An 18215-nucleotide genomic window follows, 5' to 3' on the forward strand; every position below is an offset into this window, starting at 1 on the left:
ACCATTAGCTTTACCACGTTTAAGAGCTGTACCAACCGCCCCAACTTTTTTTTTTTTAATTAGAAGTAAAACTAACCTGTACTCAAATCCAGTATGGCAAGTCACTACATACAAAGGGGCTCTGTTCTGAGAGCACATTCATAAATCCAGTTTGTTCATAAGCCCTACAAAGTTAGCCTAGGTACCCAACCCAATGAGCTATACAGTACTGTACTATAATAGGTTTATAATATTTTTTCACACAAATAATACATAAAAAGCAAACTCAAAAATAAAACATTTTTAACCTTACAGTACTGCACCTTGAAAAGTACAGTACAGCTGGAATACAGGGGCTGGCATGGAATAAACAGGCAAGAAGAATTAACTGACTTGAGGAAGAAGAGGTGGGAGATGGTACAGCTGAAGGACCATCAGCAACAGGAGACAGAGGGAAAGCTGAAATTTCACTCATGCCTGATGATGGCACAGGTTCTGGTTCCTTGCTGGGTTCAATTCCACCTATTCTCTTGAAAAAACAATCCAGTAATGTCTGGGTGGTAGCTCTTTTTTTTTCTTCTCATCATAGGTGGCATGGTGGCACTGGACTGCATTCTGAATGGCTGCTGCAAGATTTGTGTACCGTTCTATATTGAGTCTGTGCCTTAAAAACAGTTACTCCTCTTATAAAGAAAATCCCTTGCCATTTCCTGAATTGTGACTCTCTTCAGTTCTTTAATTACTTTTTCTTTCTCTTGTCTCTCTTCATTGTTTCTCTGGGACTCCAATTCCATCAGGGCTTCATTAATAAGCCTCTTGTGTTGACAGCAAGGAGTTCAATGAAGTTATCTTCTTGCAGATCTAGCTTCAGCTTCTCGCTGAGGGTCACTAAGTTGCCAAAGATTTGACTCCTCCTCTACCTTCTCAAATCCAAGAAAATCATGAACAAATTGTAGGCAAAGGTTCTCCCAAACCCCATTCATGGTGACAGCAGTAACCTCACGCTAAGGGAAGTAAAAAAAAAAAAAAAAAAATGAATGGCCTTGCAGATGTTAGAGTCCTTCCGAAATTGTTTCAAGGTTGTTCCTGATTCATCATTCACCTTTACTGCCTGATGAATATTGTGTCATAAATAATATTTCTTGCAAGTTGCTATAATGGTCCACAGGTTGGGTGAGCAACATAGTATTCAGTGGAAGATGCACTGCTTTGAAGATGGGATGAAAACTGTCCATGAGTGGGGAGTGGCCTGGAGCACTGTCAAGCCACAAAAGAATGTTGAATGGGACGTCCTCCAAGTAAGATTTCTATCCCTTTGGGATACTGTGGTGGAAAAATCAACCTTGGAAGATGCCCTGTGTAACCTAGGCTTTGGGGTTACTCTTCCACACAATAGGAAGAGAGCTCCTGGCTTTATTTTTAAGGGCTCTTGGGTTCTCCGAATGATAAACTAAGAGAGGTCTCCGCTTGATATCACCAGAAGCATTGCCACCAAACAACATAATTAGCCTATCCTTTGTTGCTTTACAGCCTGGCATCAACTTTTCTCCGTACAGATGTAACTTCGGTCTGGCATCCTCTTCCAGTACAGCCCTGTCTTATCCATATTAAAAACCTGCTTGGGTAAATATGTGTCTTCAGCAATAATTCCCTAAAGCATTTCAGGAAATTCCCAGAAAGCTATCTGCACTCACTGCCTAGTGACTTTTATGTTGTGAAGGTTGGCTCTAGCCTTGATCTGATGAAACCAGCTGTTGCTAACATTAAAAAATGCACCCTCTAATTTTCACAGTATTTCTTCTTCAAGCCTTCATAAAGGCTTTTCACTTTCTCTTGAATCAGCATTAAACTGCATGGCCCTCCACACTGATGCTGATCCTGCATCCACACACTGAGAAAGTTCTCCATCTCCTCCATCACTCTTGCACGTTTCTTTGATATTATCGTTGACATCATCGCACAGCAGACGTCACATGTTCCATGATCTTGTCCTTGCTCTTTAGAATTGTGCTGACGGTCAAACAATTCATGTCATAAGAATGAGCGATGTCTATCATCTTTTCGCCTCACTCCACTCTCTCAATTATTTTCACTTTTGTTTCCATGGTTATCACTTGGCACAGAATAGCAGTACTGTTACATCACTGCTGTTTTTAGGCTTGCTTCCAGACACCCTGGGCTTGAAATAAAGATACTGTACTACTGTACTCTATGCTGCTAAGTCGCTTCAGTCGTGTCCGACTCTGTGCGACCCCATAGACGGCAGCCCACCAGGCTCCCCCGTCCCTGGGATTCTCCAGGCGAGAACACTGGAGTGGGTTGCCATTTCCTTCTCCAATGCGTGAAAGTGAAAAGTGAAAGTGAAGTCGCTGAGTCGTGTCCGACTCTTAGCGACCCCATGGACTGCAGCCGACCAGGCTCCTCCGTCCACAGGATTTTCCAGGCAAGGGTACTGGAGTGGGGTGCCATTGCCTTCTCCAACTGTACTGTATACAGTACAGTAAAGCACACAAAAGCAAAACCAACGGTAGAGGATGTACGCATGTGGCAGTGCACGCCAGACACATGAACTAACTTACGTGACTGGACATGCAAAGGCACATTCATATATTTGAAAGTTTGCATCTTGCAGTTTCATATGTAGGACACTTACTGGATTTAATAAATATGTGAACTGGAGGCAAGTTACTTAATTTCTTTGAGCTCTTTCCTCATTTGTAAAATTCAAATGATAATATAACTCATGGAGAAATTAAAAAAAAGTTTTAAATGAGTTTTGGTATGTAAGGAGCTCAGTTAATAAAATACATGATTAATAAATAGTAATGGTTATTATGAATATGAATTAGAAAAGCTGTGGTAAATTTCATCTAATAAAATTTGAATCCTCTGCTTTCAGAGTTGGTTTATAGACTGTGTGGCAGGAAATCTCTTTCTAATCTGTCAGCTAATGTCAACATAACAGAAAAATCAAAGTTTCAAAATGAAAGTTTTCTGAGATGTCAAACAAGTTCAGAGAGTGTCTTCCATAGTTCCCCCATGTTAGCTAACTTCTGACTTAACCTTACATGTGTACATGTCTTCTCCCAGTTGGATAGCAAATATCATTATTAGAAGTATTTTTTTATATTTGTTTTCCAATATTATGGCAAAATAGGTGAGGATTTTAACAAGCACACAATCTCAGAGCTTGTACTTCTTGAATGCCCAGAGAACTTTCAAATGTAAACATAACTCAGGATGATTCACCATCTATCCAAAAATTAGGAAAACACCCAAGCATGACAATAAAACAAACAAACAAAAACTTAAAAAGAAGAATCATTCCTGCAGAATCTTTACCTTGATACCATCAAAATAACCACCTAATATCACAGTGCTACCCACCGGGAAAGTCTGATCGTGGCACTTGGTCTATATATTCTTCTTTCTATTCTGCAATAACATGTGAGTAGATTCTGCATTTAGCTACCCATTTTTTACATTTTCAAGTAACACCTGTGCCATAATAATTGTCCTTTAACCACTTGAATTTTCAATCATAGTTGGAATGTGAAATAGCAGCACCTACCATTATAGTGTTTAATTGTGTCAATGGTTAAGAATCTCTTCACTACAAGATAAGCAGAGCCAGGTTCAGCTAATGAACTCCATCGAAGCACCTGTTCCAACACATTTTCTGTGTAGTGAAGAGGACGTTCTGCAAAAAAAAAATAAATAAATTACCAAAAAAATCTTAACTTTTTTTGATTATAAAATTTAAAACGTCCTTTTAAAAAGCCCTGTGCATTACAAGCATGACTGTATCTTATAGTACACAAGAATAGTGCTAGGACTACATACAGGATACCTGGAACAGCATTAATCACGTAATAAAATTCACTGTATAAATAAATCTGTACAGGGACATCTGTTTGTTAGTAAACTATAAGGTGTTATTCTTTAGATGGGGCTTCCCTGATAGCTCAGCTGGTAAAGAATCTGCCTGCAATGCAGGAGACCCCGGTTTGATTCCTGAGTTGGGAACATCCCCTGGAGAAGGGACAGGTTATGGGCTCCAGTATTCATGTGCTTCCCTGGTGGCTCTGACGGTAAAGAATCTGCCTGCAATGTGGGAGACCTGGGTTCGATCCCTGGTTGGGAAGATCCCCTAGAGGAAGGCATGGCAACCCACTCAAGTATTCTTGCCTGGAGAATTTCCATGGACAGAGGAGCCTGGCAGGCTACATACAGTACATGGGGTCGCAAAAAGTCAGTCACAACTGAGCGACCAAGCACAGCAGAGCATAGCATTCTTTATATAAAAATCTCAGGAAAAAAGCTACCTTTCTATAAAACAAATTAGTGAATTACTCTACTTTTTAATTTAAATAACATTCTAGTTTGCTTATAGAAAAATGCCTGTTTGCACACACAATTAAATATTTGTAAAAGTACTAGTAATTGGCCCAGTACTAAGTATAAATCCTTTGTTTATCCCAACAAGGCTAGCATAATTTCTGATCAACACTAGTGAACAACTTATAGCTGATAATCAACTTATATGAAATTATAAAGTATAACTTCAAAAAGAACAGAATATAATCCTTATAAAACAGTACTAATTCCAGTTTAACTATTAGTGGAAATATCAATCAGAAACATTATGCAGCAATATTATCCATTAACAGTTCATATAATAGGCTAACAAGCAAAAAGTTGGTCACATCTTTACGATTTCTCCTTGATAAATACTCATCCATATATATTCTGTTTTATGCAACCATACTTTAAAATATGTCACAAGTTCTTAACATAGAGTTAATTAACCAAAAAACCCCATAGGTTTTTAGAATTACAATCAAATTTCATAGCAAAGTTTTTTGCTGATCAAAATATGCATGTGTGTGTGCATGCGTGCTCGGTCATGTCTGACTCTTTGCAACCCCATGAACTGTAGCCAGCCAGGATCCTCTGTCCATGGATTTTCCAGGCAAGAATATGGAGTGAGTTGTCATTTCCTATTCCCAACCTCGGGATCAAACCCGAGTCTCCTGCATTGGCAGGTGGCTTCTTTCCCACTAGTGCCACCTGGGGAGCCTGGTCAAAATATGCTAATCACTTAATAAAATCTTGTAACAGAAGCATATGCTGGGGGAGAAAAAAATCAAGTCTTTTCATAGTGTACTGAAAACAGCATAACTGAAATAGCAAGAACATAAACTCTAACGTGAAGATGTTGATGTAAGTTTGCTGGCACCACAGCCTTTATAAGTCAACTCAACTCTTTCATAACCTCCTACTAGGGTTTTTGTTTTTGGTTAAAGTAGTAATGCCAACAACAAAGTCTATGTCAACAGCATCACACTTGTATATTACCCATGTATACATAAACTCACAAGTAATAAAAAAGACCAAATGTATCACATTCTCTTTAGTACTGGTCTCCCTTTTATTAGCACAGCATTCTGGAACTTGTTTTTTTCCTTCCAGTGTAAATAACTAGATTTTTTGCTTTCTATTCAGTACAGTGAAATGCAGTTCTGCATTCTGTGCATCTTGGTGTAAGCCTAGGCTTTGTGAGGTGATTGCAAACAACAACAACAACAAAACATAGAGCAACTAAGTCATACATCTTGGAGACAAACCTATTTCTTATTTATAAATATATCTCTTTCACAAAGCAGAGTGCTGAGTACATAATAGATGTTCAATAATAAATACTTGGGGAATAAAATACCTTACAAATTTCTATGGTAATCCATAAATTAACAGTAAATAATTGTAAATGGATCAGCAGACATATATACTTCTTTGAAAATCAGGGAAAATCTTTTGTGCTACTTTAATCCTGTTTTTTAAAATAAATTTATAAAAGGTTTGGCAAAAATCATGGGACACTACTTGAAAACTCTGGGATGCTACTTACCCTGTTAACAGTTGCCATTTCTAGAATACCAACTATGTATCAACATACTATGCACTGGCTACCTTACATCAATTACTGTTTTCAACTCTTAAAACACTTTTCATTACAAATTATCATTATTTATATTACATGTTAAAGAACCCAAGAATCAGAGAGATTCATCTACTTGCCTAAAATCAAACAGCTGATTCAAGTGAGGAACAGAGATTTGATTCTCAAATCTATCTGACTTTACAGCCCCAAGCTCCAAATCATAACTATTACATTTGGTTTTATTTTGTACAGATATGTAAACCTCCCCATGATGATTTTCACATATGTAATTTTGGGGAAAAAGTATCAACTCACCAAGATATTTCTGAGGACAAAAGGTAATATATGCAAAGTGAAAAACAATGCCAATTGACACTTTCTCCTTCACTTTCCTATCCTTAGTGAGAAGACAGTAAGTAAATAAGATAGTTTCAACATCCTTTATGTCAAGAAATTTATCATACTGCAGTTGGCTTGGAGGTAGGAATGCTCTTCTTAACTGCAAAACTACCTGGATTGAAATAAAAGCTTACTCTCCTTTATTATAAGAATTTGTAATGAGACTTCCAAATATTAGAACATTTGTATTAAAGAGGGTCACTATTACCAGTAGACACAACAGTGATACCTCAAAGGTACTCTTAGTTATACTGAAATATATCACAGCAGAGGGAGAAGCAAATATAGATTGGCAAAAATTAGCCAAGTATGTTTTTCACATCAATATTAATTCAAGAGAATGAAAATCCTGAAGATCCAAGTTCCTGCATAAAAATTGAGCTGAAAAATAGGATGAAAAGATAAATCCTTATTAGACTGTCAAATGACACAATTATAAAAGAGTTAAGAGACAGGAAAAATGGACTGAGTCATCAAATGTTGTTGGAATATAAATTCCTACAAGTAAACAAGTTTTTGTTAACAGTTACATTTACAACCATCTGTCACGATAAATTACATAAGTCAGCTGGCATTAGGGTATTACTAGGGGAAAAAAAACAAAAACCCGATTTGTACACTGTTTATCCCTGGAGGAGGGGATGGCAATCCACTTCAGTATTCTTGGCTGGAGAATCACATGGAGAGAGGAACCTGGTGGGCTACAGTCTACAGGGTCATGAAGAGAGGGACATGGCTGTAGTGACTTAGCATGCACCCACTCACACTATCTAGAGCATTAAATTTTTTGCTGAAAATTCAGCGTGATCATTTAAGAACAGGGTGTGGAGGTGGTTCTTTAGCTAGCTAGGTCATGTTCTCAATATTTTAAATTCTTGTCTGTAGAATTAAAACTGGCCGGCCTCATTAAACAGAGAACTATTCATTTCCACCTGAAACAATTGGTGTTATCCTTAAATTTCTGGCAGTAACGACATAGGATTTCCAGAGACTTCCTTAATAATTAAAATTTTAGTGTCAAATCTAGAGCCATGCAAGTCTCTCAGAGGATGACAGCACCCTGTCAATCAAGAGAAGGACCAGAAAGACTCTGAATAAAAATGAACTGATCTTCCATCTCATGGTAGATACGAGCAGGAAGAGAACATTTTGTTATGATGCTGCTATGTAGAAAGTAGCTACTTCACCAACTTGAGCCTCTCAGTGAGGAAGCCCACTTAAATGAGGCCCCTGAGCAGTTAACTTTTTTCAGCATAGAAGGAGCTAAGGGGTAGAGTGCTACATTGGTAGGATACCGGTTCATTCTTAAAGTGAAGCATTGAAATACCAGAAGTATGGTAAAAAATGATACCCTCTCCCAAGGTGGGTTTCAGCTTGTCCTGGCACCAGGACCCACTGGTGGCAGTGTGTCAAGAATGCCTGGCAGCTTTCAAAGGATGAGACAAAGAAAGGCTTGTTCTCTGTCTAGCACAAGTTTCCAATGTCTCAGACACTCATTTAGAAGGAAATCCTACTTATAAACTAACAGCTTAGAATCTAACTAGCCTTAATATAAATTCTCAAAATATTTTATATGGATTTAACATGATGTATTTTCTCCATGAATCTTGAGTACTACAAAAGCAAAAAAAGAAAAAATAATAATTGTGCTTTGTCAGAATTTTGCTAAGAGTTGTTTACCACCTGCTGTAGCTTGGCTGTTTCCCCACTCCCCCAGTTCACAGGTTGAAGTAATTCCCAATGTGACAGTATTAGATGGAGGGGCTTTGGGAGGTGATTAAATCATGAGGGTGGAGTCCCCCTAAATGGGTTTGTTGTTGTTTAGTTGCTAAGTTGTGTCTGAATCTGTGACCCCATGGACTGTAGCCCACCAGCCTCCTTTGTCCATGGGATTTCCCAGGCAAGAATACTGGAATGTGTTGCCATTTTCTTCTCCAGGGCATCTTCCTGACCCAGGGATTGAACTCGTGTCTGCTGCACTGGCAGGCAGATTCTTTACTGGTGAGCCATGAGGGAAGCCCCAATGGGCTTAATGCTCTTATATAAAAGGAATCCCACAAAGTTCCATTTCATCATGTGAAGATTCAGTGAAAAGATGGCCATCTGTCATCCAAGAAGCAGCCCCTCACCAAGCAACAAGTCTGCTGGCACTCTGGTCTTGGACTTTCTAGCCTCCAGAAATGTAAGAAATAAATTTCTCCTGTGTAATTCTGTTGTGAAGTGAAGTGAAGTGAAGTCTCTCAGTCATATCCGACTCTTTGTGACCCCATGGACTGTAGCCTGCCAGTGTCCTCCACCTGTGGGATTTTCCAGGCAAGAGTACTGGAGTGGGTTGCCATTTCCTTCTCCAGGGGATCTTCCCAACCCAGGGATCAAACCCAGGCCTACCCACATTGTAGGCAGATACTTTACTGTCTGAGCCACCAGGGAAGATCCCAATTCTGTTATAGCAGGCTAAACAAACTAAGACACCATTTCACCAATAATGGCAATTCTGCTAATGATACATGAGTCACAAATTGACATGCTTATATCAGTCTGAATTTGTAGCTATCATATCTATGAAAATTCCATTTATAAACTTAAGAATCTATTTTCATTATCTTCAATCATATAGGAAGGTCAGAGCACTTACATGGGCTTCCCTGGTGGCTCAGATGGTAAAAAATCTCCCTCCCTGGTTTTGATCCCTGGGTCAGGAATAGCCCCTGGAGAAGGGAATGCTACCCACTCTAGTAGAGTCTCTCAAGATAATAAAGGGAACAAACAAAATATCTATTATACAAAGAAGGCATTGGAAATGACTAGGTAGAGAACTATGGTTTTAAAGTTTACAGGCAGTGAAAATAAAATCCAGCACTTTTGGTTCACTTGCTTATTTATTCATTTACTTATTTATTTTTGGTTGCTTTGGTTACTTGGAGTATTTATATTTACATTAGAAAAAGCACCAATTCCTTGCTGACATTCTTCCTATCAACCACAGTCTTATGGACTACCAATGCCTTCACTTTTATCTTCTTTTTGCATTTCACTTTATCTTCCCTGCATGTTACTAGAAATAAAGCTCTTAATATTTCAGAAGGTCAGGTGGCTCCACAGGTCCCATCTGCTCCAGTAAGTCAACATAATCACAGGTCCCTTTGGTGCTTTCTTAGCTGTGTTCCTCTAAAAGCAGTGAAAATAATCTTAGTTTTCTCTTTGGGAAATTTCAACTTGAATGGTTGACCAAACATTAAGACCATGCCAAATTTGAATTCCTAACTCCATCAGATGTACTCTTTCTTGATGTACATGGGGTGTTCCTTTGATTATATATCTGGACATTTACCAGTCAAAACAGCTTGAAGTCTCCTAGTCTTTTTATAGTTTCATCAACTTTTCTTTAATTAGAAGGAACCAAAAAAAAAAAACAACACCTGACTCCAGTGTTACCATTTGTGATATACTAATTGGCACATGCAAGTTGATAATTAGTCATTTTCAGGATAAGCATCCCTTCATTTTCCCAGAAGAAATTTAAAAAGAGTGTTTCCAGATATAGTGCAATCTCTATACCAGCTATATATATAATTCCTTCCTATCTTCACCCATTTGGATTATTCCTCTCATTTTGGAGAACAAATGCCCAAAGGCACAGACCTCCAGAACTGAGAGATGGGGCTATCCTTTAACTCAACCCTTGAGAGAAACAAGGGTAGGGAGAGGATGACTACCCCAAATCCATGATTCATTGTTCTGCTGTTGACTTCCTAAAAAATCAACAGCAACAGAAGCATAGAGGAGACCATCAGCTATCTAAGAGCTAAGGAGGCCTTTGAGATCTCCCAGTGGTTGCTCGTCTACAAGCATATTTGTAAACAATGCCACTGTCAACACTGGGCAGCAGGTATCTTTTCAAATCACATTTTTATCTTTTCCAGATATGCACCCATGAGTGGAACTGCAAGATCACACAGTAATTCTATTCTTAGTTTTTTTGAGGAACCTCCACACTGTTTTCCATAGTGCCTATACCAATTTACATAATCAACAGTATATGAAGGTTCTTTTTTTTCTCCACATCCTCACCAACATTTTCTATTTATAGACTTTTTGATGACAGCCATTTTGACAACTGTGAGATGATATATCACTGTGGTTTTGATTTAGCAATACATTTCCCTGATGATTAGTGATGCTGAGCATCTCTTCATGCACTGGTCAGCCATCTGCATGTTTCCTTTGGAAACATGTCTATTCAGATCTTCTGCCCATTTTTAATTGTTTGTGGATTTTTTTTTTTTTTTTGCTATTGATTTGTAGGGGTTATTTAGATATTTTGGCTATTAACCTCTTAACAGATGTATGATTTGCAAATACTTTCTCCCATTCTGTAGGCAGTCTTTTCATTTTTGTTGATGGTTTTCTTTGCTGTATACAAGCTACGAAGTTTAATTCAGTTCAGTCGCTCAGTCGTGTCCAACTTTTTGTGACCACGTGGACCGCAGCACACCAGATATCCCTGTCCATCAGCAACTCCCGGAGTTTACCCAAACTCATGTCCATTGAGTCGGTGATGCCGTCCAACCATCTCATCCTCTGTCGTGCCCTTCTCCTCCTGCCTTCAATCTTTCCCAGCATCAGGGTCTTTTCAAATGAGTTAGCTCTTCACATCAGGTGGCTGAAGTACTGGAGTTTCAGCTTCAACATCAGTCCTTCCAATGAACACTCAGGACTGATCTCCTTTAGGATGGACTGGTTGGATCTCCTTGAAGTCCAAGGGACTCTCAAGAGTCTTCTCCAACACCACAGTTCAAAAGCATCAATTCTTCAGCACTATTTATTTTTTCTTTTGTTTCTATTGCCTTGGAAGACAGACCCAAAAGATACTGCTACAATTTATGTCAAAGAGTGTTCTGCCTACATTCTAGGAGTGTTAAGGCTTCAGGTCTTACATTTAAGTCTTGAATCCATTTTAAATTTATTTTTGTATACAGTGTAAGAAAATGTTCTAATTTGATTCTTTTACATGTGGCTGTCCAGTTTTTCCAGTACAACTTATTGATGAGACTGTCTTTTCTCTAATAATGAAAAGGTTTTAAATTATTTTAAAATAATATGAACCTATTTGTGATTTACAAAGATAATTTAGGCAGTAGTACTGACAGTTATCTTTTACTCACAAATAAAGCTGGTAACCTACCCACTTCTTGAAATTAAACAACCAAAGTCAAGACTTTAACACTAGTGAACTATACAGTAATACAAAATTATGCTTCACTTATGCAAAAGATTTTAATTGTATGCTGCCGCTAAGTCGCTTCAGTCGTGTCGGACTCCGTGCGACCCCATAGACGGCAGCCCACCAGGCTCCCCTGTCCCTGGGATTTTCCAGGCAAGAACACTGGAGTGGGTTGCCACTGTATTCTCCAATGCATGAAAGTGAAAAGTGAAAGTGAAGTCGCTCAGTCATGTCTGACTCTTAGCGACCCCACAGACTGCAGCCCACCAGGCTCCTCCATCCATGGGACCTTCCAGGCAAGAGTACTGGAGTGGGGTGCCATTGCCTTCTCCGTTTAATTGTATAGCAACTGTTATTAGGCACTGTTGTCAGAGATAAAAACTGTACTAGAGATAGAAACAGAGTCCCTTGTTCCCGCTAAAGAGCTCTCAAGAAAGACAAAAATAAATCCATGTGATAGGCACCATGAAAAACAAACAAACAAAACTGACAAGACAAAGTGTGATGGAACCCTTAGTCTGGGTTTTAAAGGAGGTAAACAAGGGGGCCAGAAGGGGAGGAATAAAGGCGCACTTGGGCAACATCTTCTTGTGTGTTAGTCAAGCACAAGGTATAGAGGTGATTGTCTTCTATGGTGATTGTCTTCTAAAGAAAGCAAAATGAGAAAAGATGGTAAAAAAGATCAGAGCAGCAGCAGAAACCCACTATTTTGGGATAGACAGATGAAGAAGAATTGACAAACGAGATAAAACAATTCCAGCACTAGGAAGAGAATCAAAGCAGCAATGAAAACAGAGTGAATGTGTTTTGAGTAAAAGGGAATGGTTATTAGCAATAAATGCTACACTGAGAAGAAGCAAAGTAAAGCCAGAAGCAATCCACTAGACTTGGCAGGTGGGGGGCTGCTGGAGTCATTGGGCAAAACACCTTTTATGAGAGGCCAGACTGAGCCTGACTATGGGGAAGACAGTGTGAACTGACACCAAAGGACCATTGTCACTGAATCCTGGCAATGAATATTGGAAAGTAGTGTTTTAAAAAAAATTACATTTTTAAAGAATAGTGCATGATAAAAAGAATAAAGGAATAAAAATATCAAGATGGAATAATGAAAGACAAAGTATTTGATAATCCCATTTCATTCTAACACTGATTATAAGATTCTTAGTAATATGCAATGAGGTATTTTTAATGTTCAATTTTAATTTTTGTATTGAGCTTGCAGGTGGCAAGAGATTTTACTTTTGGCAGTTTGACATCTATACTTGAAAGAGTCCCAAGACCTAAGCAGGTATCAACTAGACAGATGGTCAAGATACAAAGACATTCTGCATCTTTTTTTTTTTTCCCTAGAGGTCTTTAAAACCAAATGGTGTCATAAGAATGTTAGGCTTATTATTCTTGGGGTGGTCAACGCATTTTAAAAGCTCTCTTTATTCTTCTGTACCTGAGATTTAAAAAAATGACAAAATATCTGATCCACTCTACTAAAGATAGATGACAAAGTAAAAAATTAAAAAGGAACCTTCTAGGCTTAAAACAAAATTAGTTTTTAAAATAATAATCTTTTAAATCAGTATCCTTGTTAAATAAGCAGCATACAGGAATAACGTGGAATAAGCTGGATGGTGGTGGTGACATTTAGAATATTGTTACAAATCACACTGCCTGTTCTTAAAAATGAAGCCTTATTTCGTGAGGCAGAAACATACACAACTAATATTTTACACTATAAACTTACAGTCAATAAAACAATCTAATTATTTTAATAATAAAATCATAGGAGGGCAACCTCAAGTAGCACCAACATACATCAATTCATGCACTGAAGTAGAAGGGGAGTCATAACAGGATGTGAAACTTTATAAAAACATAAAATGTTAGTAATGATTTTTCAGAAAAATAGTGTTTCTTCACACTCTAAGGAATTTAAAAATCCCTAGCATAAGAACCACTTACCGAGCTCTTCATTTTCTATGACTTCAAATGTGGCCCAGATATCATCTTTTGTTGGAATTATATTTTTTATTGCTAATATGTCATTAGTTAACTCTTCTGCTTCCATCACAGGAGATATCTGCAAGAGAAGCAAAATTTCTTCAGAATATACGTCAAACGCAGAAGTGGCCTTATGCTAGGGCGGTAACACCTGCCCACCATCTACCACCTAATGATACTATAAGTGTCCTCTTAGTACGTTTAACTAGTTTCTCTAAGCATCTAGGGCAAACAGCTTATTCAGATCTTCTCCATAATGCAATACATTTTCATGTATGTATAAAAAGTACCCATATAATCGGGAAGAATTTTTTTGTTTTTAACTCAGTGAACAATTAAATAACTCAAAAAGGGAAGATACCTATTCATACTCAGAAAGACCTTCCACAGATATTGGATCCTATGGCCTTGTAGGCAAAAATCTTTTCACTCAGTTCTATAACCAGCAGTCTAAAATGGCTCATTCAGTTTGGGCTCTAAATTATACACAGTTGACTGCGGTCCACCATGCCAAAAAGCCCCGGGTTTAGTGGTGTGTGGTGTGCCCTGCCATGCCAAGTGACAGATGCTGGGACGCCAGAGTCTGCTTTCAGGCCAAGGGCAGAGTCTGCAGAGTCAGCCTGGGGGTCGGCTCTCCGAGAGTCTCAGAGCCTCGGACCACTGCATAAGTACACCACCTTCTTCAGGGACTTTGGGGGTTTCTCATTTGCTTTCTCCCGGTTTTTGTTTTTACCAGTCTTACAGGCATGCTGGCCAAAAGCAAGTTGGTTTTCTCCAATTAGAATTTAGTTACAATGCTAAAAAATAGAACATGATTTAAGCATGAGAATACTGCAGCTACAACCTTGTTTCCACATTTTCAGTACAAGTATGCACCTATTAAAAATTTCTTAGAAAATGTGCTCATTTCCATTTCTCCTGTCCTTTATTGATCATAAGCATATTGCACATATATAAATAATATAAAACATCTTTCATTAGAGGTAACTCATATAGTCTGTCTTTTGGAGTTCGTGGAATACCTTTGGAATATATTAGGCTTCCCTGGTGGCTCAGATGGTAAAGAATCTGCCTGAAAAGTGGGAGACCTGGGTTCAATTCCTGGGTCAGGAAGATCCCCTGGAGAAGGGAATGGCTACCCACTCCAGTATTCTTGACTGGAGAGAGCCTAGCGTGCTACAGTCCATGGGGTCGCAAAGAGTTGGGACATGACTGAGCGACTAACACTGACTTGGAATATATTAATGATGCAGTGAAGTCCATTATTTGCTGTTTAGAAAAGCTCAGTGTAGTACAACCTTAAAAGGAAAAAAAAATAGCATATGGCAAAAGCAGAGAATTTTAAGGAATAGAAACCTTAGTAGATGAATGACTTCAGTGATGTCACTCATCAGAATGGCTTTATAATTTTTTAAGAAGTATAGCCCTTCCTTACAAAGAAATAAATTACTAAGAAACCAAACTAGTGAAATAGTTGGCAGGGAGTTCCTCAGGTTGACACAGGAATGGAAGATTGGAACTCATTTCCTTGTTCCAGGTGATACCCAAGGCCCCTCTTCAGAACACCTTGAACTCTACAAAACACACTTTGGAATTAATTACTGTAAGTGATACACAAACCGATATAATGAACATCAGACTTGGAATATCATGACTAATGTTGCATCCAGGCCTTAATGTTATTAATTCCCATTTCTACTCGTATGAACGTGAGACATCACTGCTTCACCTACCTCCTTGGGTTGAGGTAATGATTGACTGAAATAAATATAAGAGCTGTGCAAAGTTTTAAGCACTAACTGGATGTTTATTTTTATATAGTTTTTGCTATGTTTTTCAAGAGAATTTAGTTTTTGTAGGTGAAAGTGGACATTCTTTTATATGAATATACTTAAAATACAAATTTTGCTCAATTTTAATAACTTCTGGTATGGCTCTATTAGATAAAATGAACTAGTGAAGAGTTTATGGGTAAGTGGAGTTAAGTCATGTGCTTTGACTATCCCTTTCAGCATAAGTGATAGACATATGCTGAGATATCTCTACTACTTCCTCATGTCCCCTATGATCAACATCACATGTTCAGTGTAACAAACAGATGTGGCCAAGGAGTGCAAGGCAGCTTGTGTTAGTTCCACAGCTGAGTAACCAGTGTCAAAGAATCATATGTAATCATTTGTGTGTGTGCGTGCTTAGTCGCTCAGTTTGTCTAACCCTTTGCAACCCCATGGGCTGTAATCGCCAGGCTCTTCCGTCCATGGGATTGTCCAGGCAACCATACTAGAATGGATTGTCATTGCTTCCTCTAGGGGATCTTCCTGACCCAGGTATCGAATCTGTGTCTTCTGCACTGCAGGTGGATTCTTTACCACTGTGCCAACTGAGAATATCCCCGTATGTAATCATTAAACACATATAAAATAATAATTACAGTATCTTTGACATAACTAAATTCCAGAAATATTTAATGTTAAGACTCTGTTTTATCTTGCACTTTAAAAAAGCTAAGAAGCTAAAACTGAATTTCTACTGTTAGATGGCAGCATTCTATCCTATGCACAAAGAAAGCAGTCTTACTCTCTTAAGGCTGACTAAGTACAGACTATGGTAACATGAAAAGGATCTTTTAAATTCAAAACAAATGGTTAACTAAAGTTACCAAGGAAGAGAAGAGTTATTTCATATTCCAGTACACTGAAATATTGGAAGCTAAAGTCTAGGATCGGCTTTCCTAGTGGCTCAGCAGTAAAGAATCCACCTGCCAATGCAGGAGATGCAGGTTCAATCCCTGGGTTGGGAAGATTCCCTGGAGAATCTTCCCACTCCAGTATTCTTGGCAGGAGAATCTCAAGGACAGAGGAGGCTGGTGGGCCATGGGGTTGCAAAAAGTTGGACACAACTTAGTGACAAAACAACAAAGTCTAGGATACAAGAGTGGGAGATTTATATACTAGTTGTTATTTATTAAGCACTTATGTACCATGTGGCTATGGTTTTTCCAGTAGTCATGTATGGATGTGAGAGTTGGACTATAAAGAAAGCTGAGCACCAAAGAATTGATGCTTTTGAACTGTGGTGTTGGAGAAGACTCTTGAGAGTCCTTTGGACTGCAAGGAGATGCAACCAGTCCATCCTAAAGGAAATCAGTCCTGAATATTCAATGGAAGGACTGATGCTAAAGCTGAAACTCCACTTTGGCCACCTGATGCCAAGAACTGACTCATTTGAAAAGACCCTGATGCTGGGAAAGATTGAAGGTGGGAGAAGAAGGGGATGACAGAGGATGAGATGGTTGGATGGCATTACCGACTCAATGGACATTAGTCTGAGTGAACTCCAGGAGTTGGTGAGGGACAGGGAGGCCTGATGTGCTGCAGTCCATGAGGTCGCAAAGAGTTGGACACGACTTAGCAACTGAACTGAACTGACTATGTACCATGATATCTGCTAAGTGTTTTATAGGCAGGATATTACCAAGTCCTCAAATTAATGCTATTATATAAATTCTGTAATCTTCCCTCATTAGAAAGGTAAGCAGATAGAGACTCAGATGGGAGTATATCTGTTGCCTCATGTCAAGAAGGTAGGAAGACGAGTAGCAGATGTTAGAGCTCAGGCTGTTCTATAGAACCTATAGAACATCCTAACCACAACTAAAAGAACATAGGGTGGTCTCCAAATGACTAAAACATGGGATTCCCAGAGGATATTGGCAGGAAGAGTCAAACTTGTCATGATTTGAATTGGACATATAAAATAAGATAGAAAAAACAATGGAAAATTCAAGATATGTAGACTAATGCTAACACTTACGATTTTCAACAGTATTCTTTACATTCCATATTTGGGACTCACCCGAATTATAATACTGCAGTCAGGTTCCTTTCTTTCTACATATACTTCAATTAACAAATCTCCAGCCTGGGAAACCTAAAAAGGGCAGATGCGAAGACAGCAAATATAAGTATGTTGCAAGGACATACACAATACTTAGGATGGTTCAAAAGTCCTAGTCATATTTCTAAAAATTTTATAATAAATGAAATGGGATCATTCTCCCTGTTCACAACATAATGATACCCATTTTCTGGATACAGTTAAGGATGTGGTATCTACACAAATGATATAATCAGCAAACACAATCACATACCATTTTTCTTGTCTTTGACTCAAAAGTATAGTGTCCTCACATACCCTTAACTAGCTACAGTAGAAACAGAGATGGTAAGGCCAAAGATTGAAATTTGAAGATAAATTAGTCAGAGCTGTATTAAAATTACAAATAGAAAATGTATATTTAGCAACAAAAATTAAAAGTGAAGTGACAGAATATAAGAAGATAATAAAGTTTTTACTTAAATTACCTTTAGCCAAACATCAAGTGCTAGGTTATTTGGGTCCCTACTACCCCTAAGACTCACTATGTGAAGAAAACACAAGGCAGGCAACACAAAGCGTAAGATGTCACTATGTAGATTGACACAATAATGTGAAGAAGATTAACAAAGAACCAAACAAATCTACGAAAAATATTTTGAGTTGCTTTTTTCAGAAACTCCCTTAAGTAATCACTCAGAAGTCACATCCATCACTCATTTTTAGAAAAAGATCATAATGGAGAAATGATCATTTCAAAGTTAAATTTGCCTCAGAATAAAACCTGCGGAGTAAATT

General features: G+C 38.3%; 1 protein-coding gene across 5 annotated transcripts in view; it reads right to left on the reverse strand.

The window, feature by feature from the left end:
• The window catches only part of ARAP2 (ArfGAP with RhoGAP domain, ankyrin repeat and PH domain 2), a 188209-nt gene that overhangs the window by 45810 nt on the left and 124184 nt on the right, over positions 1 to 18215 (reverse strand). For 4 of the 5 annotated variants that reach the window (XR_011464504.1, XM_070372253.1, XM_070372252.1 and 1 more), the window contains 3 exons: positions 17397 to 17471; positions 13503 to 13620; positions 3551 to 3679 (listed from right to left, as the gene is read on the reverse strand). Coding sequence is in view for 4 of the 5 variants with exons in the window: in XM_070372253.1 (XP_070228354.1) it covers positions 3551 to 3679; positions 13503 to 13620; positions 17397 to 17471 (322 nt within the window). In the remaining variant the exon portion in view is untranslated. Of the gene's footprint in view, positions 1 to 959; positions 984 to 3550; positions 3680 to 13502; positions 13621 to 17396; positions 17472 to 18215 lie in introns of those variants that run through there. The other variant, XM_070372254.1, reaches the window with a different exon arrangement.

This window comes from Bos mutus, chromosome 6, assembly GCF_027580195.1.
Source record: "Bos mutus isolate GX-2022 chromosome 6, NWIPB_WYAK_1.1, whole genome shotgun sequence".
In the NCBI taxonomy this organism is placed as follows: domain Eukaryota; kingdom Metazoa; phylum Chordata; class Mammalia; order Artiodactyla; family Bovidae; genus Bos; species Bos mutus.